Source organism: Falco punctatus (genome assembly GCF_963210335.1).
Source record: "Falco punctatus genome assembly, chromosome: 5".
Lineage (NCBI taxonomy): Eukaryota > Metazoa > Chordata > Aves > Falconiformes > Falconidae > Falco > Falco punctatus.
Genome location: NC_137584.1, coordinates 13,106,710 through 13,120,620, shown reverse-complemented (window position 1 = coordinate 13,120,620; position 13,911 = coordinate 13,106,710). Strand labels below are relative to the sequence as shown.

The following is a 13,911-nucleotide window of genomic DNA, read 5'->3' as shown; positions in this document are numbered from 1 at the left end:
TGTTTCTAAGGTCTTGGTCAACTGCATATATTTAATTTCATGTGTTTATTAAAAAACACAGTGCTAGGAGAGAGGATGCCAACCTTTTCTATTTTATTTCTCAATTTTATGTTTTATTCTCAATTTCCCCGTAACTCTGTCAGCTACTTACCTACATGGCATTCATGACAAGCTGCTGTTGTGGGCTTTTTTTGCCTTTCCTCTTTGCCCTTTGTCTCACTACAAAATCAGCACTGTCTCATCAGTATTCTGGTTACGAATATTTTAAATACTCTGAATATTCTTTTGGATTAACTATGAAAACTCTTTGCATGTAATGATCACTTTTGTGTTTGTTCTTCTATGTTAGTGTTTAACTTCCTGTAGCACTACAATATAATTATTTCTATTTTTTAGGTAGTAGAATGGAGACACAAGAGAAACGTGTATTTGAGAGCTTCCCAAAATCTCCGGCTAAAGGTCCCCGTGTCCCCCCCCCCATCACTTCTGCTGCTTAATCACAAGACTGACCTTTCTGGGCATTTTTTTATTCTTCCCTTGTACTTGCCAGGGATGCTCTGGCATAGAAGCTAACTTTGAGGATCATCTTGATGTGTTTTTGAATGGCAGCTTTAGCTTCCTGTTTGAAAGTGGTTTTTTTCTACTTTTATTTCCACAAGAGTAGAGTGAATTGTAGAACTGTATTTTGTCTCTTCATTTTACTCTCTTAAAACAGTTTTGGCATCTGTTGAGGTTGCTTTAATTATTTTTTTTTGTTGTTGTTACCAAGAGCACAGTAGGTTATTGATCTAAAGAAACTTAAATGTGATCCGGAAAATCATGCATATTGAAGTGGTGTAACTTGAATAAAGTGGGTATTTTTCAAAATACACAACTCAATATCCCGGTGTAATAGCATCCTGAAAAATTAAACCCTATGAAATTTACGTACTTATGATTCGGTGTTTAATAATTTTCAAATTAAAACTTTCAAATTGTCTGAAATGTCAAGTGTGCATTCTGGGAATCTGCTAAAAATAGGGAAATATTTATGCAAGAGAACTAAAATACCAAACACCAAAATCTTGAGCAACCAAAACTTAGAACACTTGGCAAAATAAATATGCCATCTGAAAATGTTAATTTTGGCAAATAACTAAGACTTTATTTGAAGAAGTGATAGTTTTTTCTAAGGTATTTTATAGAAATCAAGTTTAAAATATTTTCTGTTTAATTCTAAATTACTTCTAATTTAATGTAGTTATCCAATTACAGCCCAATAGCATGGAAAAAGATTCAATTCCCTTTTTCTATCTCTTCCTCCCACTATGGTTATATAATGCAGTAATTTCTACTGTGAATTTGAAAATAAACTTTCTGAGGGAATCCTGTCTTGGCTAAATCTGAAAAGTTATGGGAGTTGAGTATTATTACACAATTGCATGTTTGGGAAGAGGTAGCAAAGAATGTTACGGTTTTTGCAGCTTTTATGGTTCAGTGTGTTTAGGTGACACTTGCATACAGTTTGAATCTAAATGTCATTGTTGATGATATAACTTGATGCACAGAATGAAGGAACTGGGTGCTGTGAGCTCAGTGTTAATCTTAAGCAATATTATGTGGAGCTAAAGTGTCTTTCTATTGATCGAAGAAAAATTGCTGTGGCAGTTTGAGGCAATGAATCCGAGCTTCCACAGTTGCAGTTTCGATTTTTGAATGGATAATCAGATCACCAAACAAATTCATTGAAATTTATTCTAGAGATACCAGAGAATCAGCTTTACTAAAGTTAAAAGTAATCACGCTGCTTTTGGATGAGACAATAATTGAGGAAAGCAACTATTTATCCTCCTTGTGTTTGAGCTAGGAAGTTGTCGGTTCTGATCTTCTACATCAATATCCTTGCTGCTGTTTCCACCTTTGCTTCAGTGTATTTCTAGCACTAGTGTTTTGGTTTTCTTTCCCTTCCACAGAGGTATTTGTTATAGTAGGAGATTCTCATGGAGGACTTACCTCTGAGAACTGTTTACGATCAGCTTTTGATGCATGATATAATTTGTGCAAATCGGAGAACAGGTACATGCGTTTCACCTTTTACCTGAAAAGAAAATACTGTTTTCCCAAGTTCTGATGGTAAACAATACCATTAATTATTTACCATATATGAGTACCTTTATTCAAGTATTTGCAGTAATGCAGCCCCGTAGCTTATAAATATCAAGCAAAAACGTCCTAACTGTGGAACACTGCATTACTTCTAGTATATCTTTCTCGTATTGTTTCATTAAGAGATTAAACTGATTCATTCTCTGTAGTAAAACAATGCTCTTTTTGACACTGCAATAGCAATTGTTCTGTGTAAAGCAGTTTGTTCTGTTTTAGAACTACAAAATGAGATGGAGCAAAAATCTGGTGCAATTCTTTAATTTGAATAACCCGTCAGGTTTTTTTAGGTTAATGCTGCTATTTATCTGAATGCATATTTTCCTTAAATGGGCTACTTCCAGAGCTGTGGAATTTTTCATCAGGGATAAGTATGAAAAGAAGAAGTATTATGATAAAAATGCAGCTAATGCCTTCAATGTAAGTAGAGTTTCACCAAGAATTGTCACTTTTCTTTTTTGAAAGCTACATAAGAGAAATGTAGAAAACATTATGTGTGTTAAAGTGTCTTTCACAGTCAAAAACTTTGATGCAGAGCTAAATGTTTTCTCTCTCTTGAAAGCTATTCCTAGGTTTTATAAGTTCAACATACATTGTCTATTACATTTATAATGCGAAGTGTTATGATCCAACAAATAGCTTGCTTCCAACTCTTTATATTGTGTTTTTAACTCTTTATATTGTGTTTTTTGGTGATGGGTAGTTCCTCAACTATATTTTGAGTCCTTTCTGAGTATCTTTTCCCATGTTACAGGGATAAGATAGGATTACTGTTTCCCATGTTACAGGGATAAGATAGGATTACTGTTTCTGGTGACTTTGTCTTCCCTCGTTCTCTGTAATTACCTTGATGAGAAATCCTATGGTGTTTTGGGCCCCTCTTCTAAGGGTCTTTTATTGGTCTGCTGAATTCCAGACTTCCTTGCAGTGAGGTGCACTGTAATAGCAAACATGGGCAATATGGCAAACCAGCTGTTGAATCACGTAGCTGTGTTCAGTACATTAAGTTGGTGAGTGCTTTTTTAGCAAAGCAGTTTAGAAAATGTCAGCCTTTGCTGAAGTTCACAGCCTTGTTTGGTTTTTTTGGCTATTTCTGGGACATACAATCTAGTTTATATATTTTTATTTACATAGTTTTATTTGTGCTTTAACTTTGACAGGGAAAGGAGTGCAAGTGTGGGTATAAAGAGTGGGAGTTTATGCTGCCTTTCCCATCTGAGAAAATGGATCTTTCAATGATAGTTTCATTTTGGAAGGGAAAACCTCCAAACTTGCAAACTAGAGAAGGGTATTTCAGTAAGCATTGTTGAGGTAGGGGGAAAATTGCTTCATTTGAGAGGTAAAATACAATTGTGGTTTGAATTACACTGTCAGTTACCCTTCTTTACTTTTATTCCAAAGTAGAAAATAGGAAGAATTGTTTAAAATTATGCTTTACAAAGTTCAAAAGACTCTCGAGATCTTTCTAAATAGAGAACCTAGGTGTCTAATATAGTAGTCCACTGCTGCCTTAATGTGTTTGAAGGAGTAATCAGATTTTGCTTTATCGTATGTCAAGTAATTTTATTCACTTACCTGTCATAACAGCAAGGGTAAAATCCAGACAAGCTGAGACGCATGTTACTGCTGAGTAGGGAACACCATTTTATTTCTTCCCTACTTGGGTTTTTCTTTCATTGACTAATCTAAATGGCTTAATCTCTTTGAGATAGGAACAAAATCTGATAATGAAATATTTTGGCAGCAGATGACTCGTGCACATTCACATTCATCTGCATTTCTTCAAGGCCACCAAACATCAGGCTTGAGGTGGGCAATCTGAAATCCTGAAAGTACACGATACTGAATTCGCTGAACTGCTGTAGTGCCCGTAGTTCTAATGTGCTGCTTGTATTGGATTACCCTCCTTGCTCTGTCCCCAGCCCAGCTCCTGTGCACGTGTAGTGCAGTGACTGGTGCTCAGGGATCGTCTTTCAGGTGGGCCTGGGACTGACAGGGAAGAGGAGGAAAAGGCGCAGCTGGGCCTCCATTCTGCATGTCTGGTATGCTGCTTTCCTGCTCCTGGATGGTGTTGGCAGGGAAGGGGAGAAGTTGCTCTATGCTTCCAGCACATGGAGGTCTCTGAGGAGTTTTAGAAGAATGGGGTGAGGAAGGGAGTTCTGCGGGGATAGGTTTCTGTGCCCCTGTGCAGCAGGTGGTGATGGTTTCTAAAGCTTTCTTTTTGCAGTCCTGATGACATCCAAGACACTTTCCCTCTTCCCACCCTGCCAGGAGGTGGCTAAGATTACCTGGCAACTGAAGGGATTCCTGCTTGTAGGCCTCAGCATTTGCTAGCACGATGCTTTCATGAGTAATAATCTTGTGACCTGTTCAGGTGGGGAGCCTATGCTTCAACATGGCAAGCTCTTTTCTTCCAGAAAATTTGTATTACCCCACTTATTTTTCAGAGAGCACCCTGTGCCTTATTTTTAATCAAAATCAGAACTGCTGGGGTGATGTGAGCTTTTTAGCACACTCACTTTTTGTTATCACCTTTGCAGTAGCAATGGCCTTCTGCTTGGATTAAGACTGGTTTAGGTTGGAGATGTGTATGTATGTTGTCATTTAGTAAAATGAATCCCTTCAAGGTATGAGCAGGTAATACAGAAGTGCAGAAACAGGCTTGTTATGACCTAAGGGCTGCTTTCCTTAACCCGGTAATTTCACTGAGGTTTAAAAATTTAAGAGGCTTTCCTGGATTTTGTCCACTGTTACAAGTTGCTTGTGGTAAAAGCTTCCTGTAGCTTAAAAAATGTTCTGAACAGATTCTCTTAAAACATGCGGCACAATATTTCTCTTAACTTAATTTTGGCAAGATCATAAATCTTTTTACATTTGTCTAACACTATAACAACTGTGCTAGTGTTAATGTACTCTGACTGTTAGAGCCCAAGAGTGTATGTGAAGGTTCAGTTCCTGGTTCTATGATGCTTAGGTTTCATGTATCTTTTCCCTTGTTACAAAATTTTTATCTACAATTGTTAATTATATGAGATGGGGTTTTTTTCTGACAAGACTATTATATTACTATATTTGGGGTTTAAAGATGCATACTATAATAACAAAATTAGCTAGTACAGAGACCAGTAGTGCCATCAAATATGCAGACTAAATACAGGCAAATATGAAAAATTAATTTTTTTTTCATGGTTCACTGAAAAGCAATGCAGGATAAAGCTGTGTGCAAAAAAAGCATCTGCAGTTTTATTGGCTAGTTACATTTTAAATAGAATAATGCATTTAAGTAGAAATTAAATATACATTACAAAACTGACTGAAAGCAGTGTGACTTTAAAAAATATTTAAAATCTATTAAAATGCATAGATCTCAGAGTTTTCAGATCCGTCGTTATTGGGAAAATGTGAAATGCTGGTTCTGCATCACTGCTCAGGACTGAGTGGTACAATTTACTCTGCTGTTAAGAGTGGGTTGTTGGTAAATAATTACCCTCGTTTCCATGCTCATACTTGGTGCAGGCATGTGACTTCTTTACAGAAAGACCGAGAGGCTGACAGCCTTGAACAGTGGCGTGTTTGGGGTTTTTGTTTTCATTTTTCTTTCGTTGTATTTCTGTAGTTTTGTTTAGTTTGGTACTGGGAAATATTCTGGTATGTTAGGCCTAATTCTTAGGCTTTAGCCTTGAGAAAAATCTTCTGAAATACAGCAGGCATGGTAGCCCCAGGTAAGCAAGCTATGGTGCTCAGGGTCAGGTTAGGAGATGTAGGTAGAGAATTTGTCAAAGTGATCCCACTATGCTTGTTCCTTCTTTTCACAGATGTACTTACATATGTACTGCAAGTGAAACAAGAAGCAGGAGCTTTAAATCAGAATAAGCAGTGTATCTGGGGGGGGGAAGCCTGGGAAAAAATAAAAATGGAAATGGTCTATTAATTATTTTCTGCTAACACTGATAATACAGTTAAAATTAATCTGATATTTTAAGAAATATGCTGATGTGGATGAGTTCTATGGGCGCCTTTCAGTTTTTTTGGAATATTTATACTTTTTTAGATCTTACTTGGAGCAGAAACCTTTTTCTAATCATTATAAATTGTTAGTATTTTGTATGTGTTTGCTACTTGATAATGTTGTAAGACAAGACGAAAAAGTTTCAGAATGTCTAACAATGCATTTGTAGAAATACTTTTTCCAGACTACTGGAATATTGCCATTTTTTTTTTAAAAAATCCATTTAGCTGTTGTTAAGGTAGCAGTATTTACTTTTAAGCTTTACTCTGATCATTGTAAAGAAGAGAATTTTGAGTAAATTAGCCTACCCAGGGAGGCAAACTGATTTTTTTTTTTTTGGTACTCCATCGAAGTATCTTCAGATGCATGTCAGCTCTTTGAAAAACTCTTATAGTTGCAATGATCTGTAAATGCTTAGATACATGTTATAAATGCTTAGTTGTAGGGTTGTGGTATTATGACTGTGAAGACAACTGTACTGTATTTATGATATTTAGGAAAATGTATCCTTATTATCAAAGTATATTCCATTTAAGCAGCGTAGCCCATGACAGGGTTAGAACTAGTATTTCTCAAGCCAGTGCCTATCATAATTCTCACCCAACATTAACAAGAGTCACAAAAGATCAACACTTGCTTTCTCAGAAAACAGTTCATAGTTCTACTGTGGTGAAACCTCGGTTTGTCGAGACTTGTAAAGACCAACTGCTTAAGAAACTCACGTCTCTTGATCTGGCCAGCTGCTCCCCTGTTTCACTTTGGTGTGATGTAATTTTGAAACATTCAGGACTTCATGGGGTTTTATGCCTTTTCTGTATGCTGAAATTTAAGAAGAAGAATACAAGTGAAAACACTTGAAGCTGACAGGATGTTACATGGGAATATATATGTATATTCTGTGGCTAACACATGTGGTTTGGTTTAGTTAATGGCAGGAACTTTTTTTGCTCTTTGAATAATCAACTTGGGAGCAGCGGTAGCCGTTAGCAAGTCCACTTATTTTGAATATCCTCAGCATAATACTGTTGTCTAGAATTAATTTTCTGCCAAACCTCTTGATTTTTAGGCATACATAAGCCGTGAATGATGCAAAGTATAGCACAGAATCCAAACTTCACACAGTAGTGAAATGATTAGGGCATCTTTGGAAATGATGCATCTAAGATATGAAAACATGAGCTATTTACTGCACAATATACTATGCTGTTTGACTTGATTTATCCCTGAAAGCTTGTACAATGCAATTGAGAGCTTGCATCGCTTCTGTAGTTAACCACAGACAGTTACCGTAGGTCAAGGGGTGTGAGGTAATTTTCTATGTTAAAACTCTCCTTCAGGTGGGTGCTGTCATTAAACTCGTCAGGAATATAATTCCGCTGCAGGCTTGCACCAGATTGTCGCTTTAAAGCACAGGCAAATCCTCTTGTATTTATCATAGGGGTTCTTGTACACAACAGTCCTGGAACTGAAGGGCAAAGAAAGCAGTTTCACTTTTAACAATCTTAGTCCTGAAGGCTGTTGCCTATTAAATCTTTTGTTTGCTTTGGGCAAACAAAACTATTTATTAAACTCTTTACGCTCCTTTAGTTTACTGTCTCCTGGAGCACTCTTAGAGCGCAGCTTATAGTTGTACAAATACCTTTCCCCAAGAATCTTGAGCCTGTATGCTTAAATAAATGACTTGAAGGACTGTTTCAGAATAGTTGTAAATGTAAGTGGAGCAAATGCAAGCCTTGTTGGAGACATACTTTGAGATGTTTGTTTTTATGAAAGTAATGTCTGAACAGAGTATTCATCTTGACTGATGTTCTCTGTATTGAGTCCAAAATACTTGTAATCAAAGCTATGCAGCTGATAAGGTGAAGGGACAGCTGTTAATGAGGCTCATGATCTTAGATGCAGTGACCAAGAGAAATAGCAAACATTGCTTGTTTTAGGGTTTTGGGAGTTAGTAAGAATCTCCCAAAATTACTGGTTAGAGGAAGTAAGCATTGAAGTAGATGATTGCACAGTTTGCCGATAAGCCAAGAGGAAATGTATAATTTTTAGAATCTTTTAGAAAAAAAGGTTCCAGAAAGAAAAAAATCTGTCTAAAATAAGCTATTGTGTAACAGCTGCTGGGTTGATTCTTTGAGACACAGGAGTGCACTAATGAAGGGGTTTCTGGTACCCAGTCCAAATCATTTAATTTGACCGTATCTACGTGCTGCTAAGTTAAAAGTGTACTAAAGTTGCACAGAGGTTCAGGAAATCAAGTTGGAAGCAATCATATTTTCCAAATTTTTTAAAAGCTCTGCACAGCCTCTTTGATGTAAAATACAAACTGTGAAAAGACAATCTTGCTTAAAAGATTGTTTATTTTTATATCTTTATACCACACAAGTAATGAGGAGAAGCAGTGAAGTCACTGTGTTGAGTTTGGAAAAAGATTAGCGGTGTAGGTATTATCACAAACAATCTCTGCAGTTTTAAATAAAAGTAAGTATATAGAAGAAGAAAGAGCACAACTTCTCAGAATGCATATGGAAATGGCCTTGTTCAGGGTGGATGCTGAATCAACTTAAATGGATTCCAGGTACTTTCAGTCTCAAAATTTACAGACTAGCACAGTCTATTTGACTGCATGAAGTGGGAATATATTATCATGTCCTGACAATGTTTAGAGAATAATAAACGAAGATTCTATATTTAAGAAAGGGTGTAAATTGTGTGGAGCAGAAGTTTCATATAACCCTAAAGTTCAGTGAAGGAAAAGAATAATGGTTCTATGTTTTTCATGCTTTCCTAAGACATTGTGTATAGTTTAAAAGCCATGAACTTAAACAGGCAACTGGATAAAATGTGATGCGAATTTAGAGATTTTTCCGAAGTGATCTTAAATGAGATTAAATCCATAATACATTTACCACACTAAAATATGTCATGTAGGCACCTTAATATGGATGAACTGGGGTGAGATAGGGTATGTGAACAGGAAGTTTATAGTAGCTAGCATCCAGAAGCATTCAGTCATTGAGCTGGAGAGAGATTACCAGTTACGTCTCCCAGTATTGCAAGAACCACTGTGGGATTTTAGTGGTCTATGAAGAACTTGTGAATCAAGTGATATGAAGTATTTTTGAAATACGCTAATGGAGATGGGCATCAATAGGAAGCACTGAAATGCCATACAAGAATTATGACTTGTGGGCAGGGGTAGTGGAAATGGGATAAATTAGTTTGCAAGATCATGCTGTTAGAATGGGCTGGACTGCAGAATCATAGAATAGCTCAGGCTGGAAGAGACCCTTCGTGGTCATCCAGTTCTCCCTGCTTAAAGTGGGGTCAGCTAGAACAGGTTGCTTAGAGCTGTGTCCAGTCGAATTTTTAATATCCCCAGGGCTGGAGACTCCACAACCCCTCCGAGTAACCTGCTCCAGTATTCAACTACCCACACAATAACAAAAAAAAAACCACAACAACCCAACAACCAAAAAACCCCCTATGCTTATGTTTCAATGGAATTTCCTGTGTTTCAATTTGTGTTCAGTGCCTCTTGGTCCTGTTTCTGGATACTACAGGCAACATTGTGCCTCAGTCTTGGCTCCCTGCCACCAGGTATTTATACATATTAATAAGATTTCCTTCTTCCAGGCCCCCTCCTCCCTTAGCTTTCTCTCCTCCAGGCTAAATAGTGTTAATTCACTAAGTCACTCCTTGTCTGAAAAGTGCTCCAGTCTTTTAATCATCTTTGTGTCCCTTTGCTGGACTTGGCTCCAGTCTGCCCACATCTCTCTCGTACTTGTGAGCCCAGAACTGGCCATGTTTCTAGCTCATGTTCAACTTGTCCACCCGGACCTCCAGGTCCTCTTCTGCAAATCTGCTTTCCAGCCAGGTGACAACCAGCCTGTACCGGTGCAGGGGGTTATTCTTCCCCAGGTGCGGGACCTGGCACTTCTCTTTGAACTTCACATGGTTCCTGCTGGCCCATCTTGTCAATGGTGCTCTGAATGGCAGCACACCTATCTAGTGTATCAACCACCCCTCCTCATTCTGTGTCATCTGCTATCTTGCTGGTGATGTACCAGCGTAGTCCTATTGCATGTGTTACTCATGAAGAAGTTAAGTAGTGTTGGCCCCGGTATCAATGCCTGGGTATATCACTAGTGACTTTGCCCCCAGTGGTTAAATGAATGAGTTAGAGAAGCCAAGGTGTGCGTATGCCAGCTGCATTCCTAGTAGCTCCCACGTGCAGGGTCTTGTTTTCCCTGGTTCCGTAAGTACTTTCATTTGAGGAGTAGTTCACACAGCTGGACTGCCTAGCTACAAGTTACTATGTCCAAGTAAACAAAGCTTCTGCCAAAGCTGAAATCTGTAGTGACTGCATTGCCAGTTTAACATGGATCACGAAAATGTAAACGATCCTGCATGCAGCAGAGCAAGCCACTTAGCAGGAAAAAAGGTATTGTTGTGAAGTGTTGGGAAGCTCTCGGTAAAGACAGTTTTCCCTGGAACAAATACAGAAGACATCAGTTAGGTTGCACAGGGGAAATGGAGGGCACTCCAGTAAAAGATTAAAAGCATCTGTTTTGATTACCCTGTGTCAGCCTTTAATTAAGCCATGGTGACTCTCCATAAATATCTCAGGAGGTGGTTACCTGAAGCAGAAGCTAAATAATCTAAAACAAAATGTGGGCAACAACATGTATGGATGCTCTTGGTTAGAGCTGGAAAAAATATTTTGAACTCAAGTCTAATACTATTAAATATATTTGTATTTCTCAGAACACTAATTGCACCTCTGCTTGATGTAAATTTTATGAATGTCTGTAGCTCTGCACACAGTCAGAACTACAGCTAGCTTGTACACAAGCTTCACCGTATTCCTGTAACAAGATATGGGCACTCTGAAGGGATGTAGGAGTGGTAAGTGTGTTCAGAATGTTGCCAGAAGAGCAGTACTGGCATCTCTGAAAAGCCAGCTGCTGCTGTGTTTTGTGAAACGTGGGACATGACCCTTTTTATGTGATGTCCAGTGGTTAGAGTACTGAATAGAGGAGACATTTTTAGTAACTCTAAAAAAAGCCTTGTCAGTTAGCCTAAAGAAGTTTTGCAGAAAATCATAGGTAAGTGTTACTGATAGTACATTACTATTCTCATTTTCCTGTCAGTATTTCGGGAATAGGCCTCTTTAAAAAATGACAAGCAATTGGTTGTGTGTTTATATGCATTTAATAGCACCCTGTAATTGCTGGTACTTTAAAATAAAATATGAATTTTAGAGTTGTCAACGTTTGTTGGAGATACACAGTAATAAAGTCAAAAGTCTGCTGAAATAAGAAAAACATACCTATTAGCTGAAGTTAAAACCTGTCAAACGAGTGTAGAGTAGTCCTCTTCATTTAGGTCATTTCCCAGTATATTGTGTGCTTATGAAATGGCCACTCGAGGGCACCTTTGTATTTGGTTCAGCTGCAAATTTACTGAATATATTGACGTGGTTTGATAGCACACTCATTTTTTAATCTCTTGAATCTTCTGAGTGATAGCACCCTAAATTTTATATTTTAATGGAAGCTTAAGATAGGTTTCTAAAGCTTTAACTTGAATACTTTTTAATAAAAAGCTAAATAGTAATATGTATTACATAAAGAGCAGGATTTTGGAAAAACTACAAATAAAAGTTGGTGAAAACTTAATTTAGTACACTGACCTTATTGACCAATAGTGTTTGTATGACTGTTGCCATCAGTAATATGTTAGTACAAACTGAACTAAGGTAAAATAATTCTGAGATTTTGTATGTTTTCTGATAGGTTCATTTAAAGACTCTTGTAAGCTTACTTTTTTCACTCAAAGTAGTAGTCTGGTGCACAGAGTAAATCAAAGCCATTGGGTCAAATACTGTTTGTGCTGATGCTTTTACATGAACTATTGACATAGCATGTATTTGGATATTGCTACTACTAAGTAATAACTTCATGAATACTACAAAAGTTTTTAATGGGGAAAATGGGGACAGGTCACTTATTGCCCTGTAAGAGGGGCAGGGAACTGGAGTAATACTGTAAACCTGCAGACCTTTTCTTTTCTGATCTTAAGTTTTTGTGAACCAAAGAGTCTCTCACAGAACATAGGTGAAAATGAAATCTCACAGGAGTGTTGCATGTGTGTGTATTTTCTTGCTCAGTACTGAATGTACCTGATGTTTTACGGACAGTATTGAGCTTCATTATGCAAAATGGTTATTTTTACTTCATCAGCTTTCTAAAAAGGAGCCCCAAAACACAAACAATGGAAAGAGATTCAAGAATTGCTAAATATAAAATGGCTACAAGTCTTTTGGTCTGAAACCCGATCAAAATTTTGTGGGCATAAGAGTATAAATGTGGAAACTTAAGAAACAGCTCCTTGCCTTCATTCCCTTTTTAAAACTATTCTGAACTCAATTCTTAATCAAAATACCCAACTACTCTTCAGTTAAAAATTAAAATGAAATACTCAGATGCTAGTTGTCAGTTTGCAATACATTCTTAATGCACACAAGCACGTCAACTTTGGGTTTTTTCTAGCAGCAGGTATGGTTGGTTGCAGCGGTTGCCATTGGTTTTGTTTGGTACTTTATAAAGTGCCAGCAATCAAGGACGCCTTAGTTGACAACATTCCAGAGCTTAGTGCTAACATGTTATCAGAGTAGATCAGTGTCTGCTTCTTCACTTGAATTCTGGAAGATTCTGGAAATTGTTTTTTTTGGATTTTGATGTGGAAATTTAGATGAGGTTTTGATCACTTGTCTTCAGTGGTTTCAGCGACAAATCTTATTCTTAGTACCTTCCTGCTCAAATGTCTTTTTCCATTGGATCAAAATTAAACAAAGATATTTTCTACCTTTCCTGTTGTCTGCTCTTCAGACATCATAATTGGTGTTAGTATTGGCCAGTTTTTCTAGAAACTAATTCTTTAGCTTTTTTTCTCTGTGCTTTCACTGGAATATAACAATTGGATTAAAACTGACAAATTGGAAAAGTGGGAACAGAAGACAATTATTGCTGTGGAATACTGTTTTTTTTGCAAAACATTTTTTTTTAATTATTTTGCTGCACCAAAGAGGAGATGTCTCCTTGTAAACAACAGTATTTTCAGGTACTCGGACTTGGATCCAAGCATGGAGTAATTTTCCTGTACTGATGCTTTTGATGAAGCTTATGGAAACAAATAATTATTAATAAAGGCTGATAAATACCAAATAGAAAACTCATATGTTACTTTGATGTAGCATTTATATAGTGCTGCTTTTCAGTGATCTCAGTGTCCTAAAAAGCAGTTTTTAGATTATTATTAAAATGCTGCTTTGCAACCCTGAATGGTGATCAGGGTTTTACTATAAATATTTAAAGTGTGTTTGTGGCTTTCAACTAATTAAAAGCAGTTTCACCAGGACTGAGTGCAGCGTTTACTCCAGGACAGTTGCATGCATATACCTGTCATGGGTGAGTGCTTTGATACTGGTGTTAGTCTAACTTCAGCGCTCTCTCTGCTGGCCCCGAGTGTAGAAATAGGTCGCTTATCAGATGCTTTCTCATTTGTCATTTGTTGGCAAGTTAATAATCTCTTTTGACTACAGATGGGAATGGCTCTGTTCTGTAAAGATACTGCTTTATCACTGCAGTAGTTTAAAAAAAAAAAGATTTACTGAAAATGCAAGCCAGCAGCACACAACTTGTTGTCAACCACTGCTCCTTATTGGTGCTTCATCTGTTCAGTAACTTAACATTGGCCAT

General features: G+C 37.3%; 1 protein-coding gene across 5 annotated transcripts in view; it reads left to right on the top strand.

The window, feature by feature from the left end:
- SMAP1 (small ArfGAP 1) overlaps positions 1-13,911 on the top strand; it is a 95,899-nt gene that overhangs the window by 28,758 nt on the left and 53,230 nt on the right. For all 5 annotated transcript variants that reach the window (XM_080388777.1, XM_080388776.1, XM_080388775.1 and 2 more), the window contains exon 4: positions 2,487-2,562. In XM_080388777.1, coding sequence (XP_080244903.1) covers positions 2,487-2,562 — 76 coding nt within the window. The remainder of the gene's footprint in view (positions 1-2,486; positions 2,563-13,911) is intronic.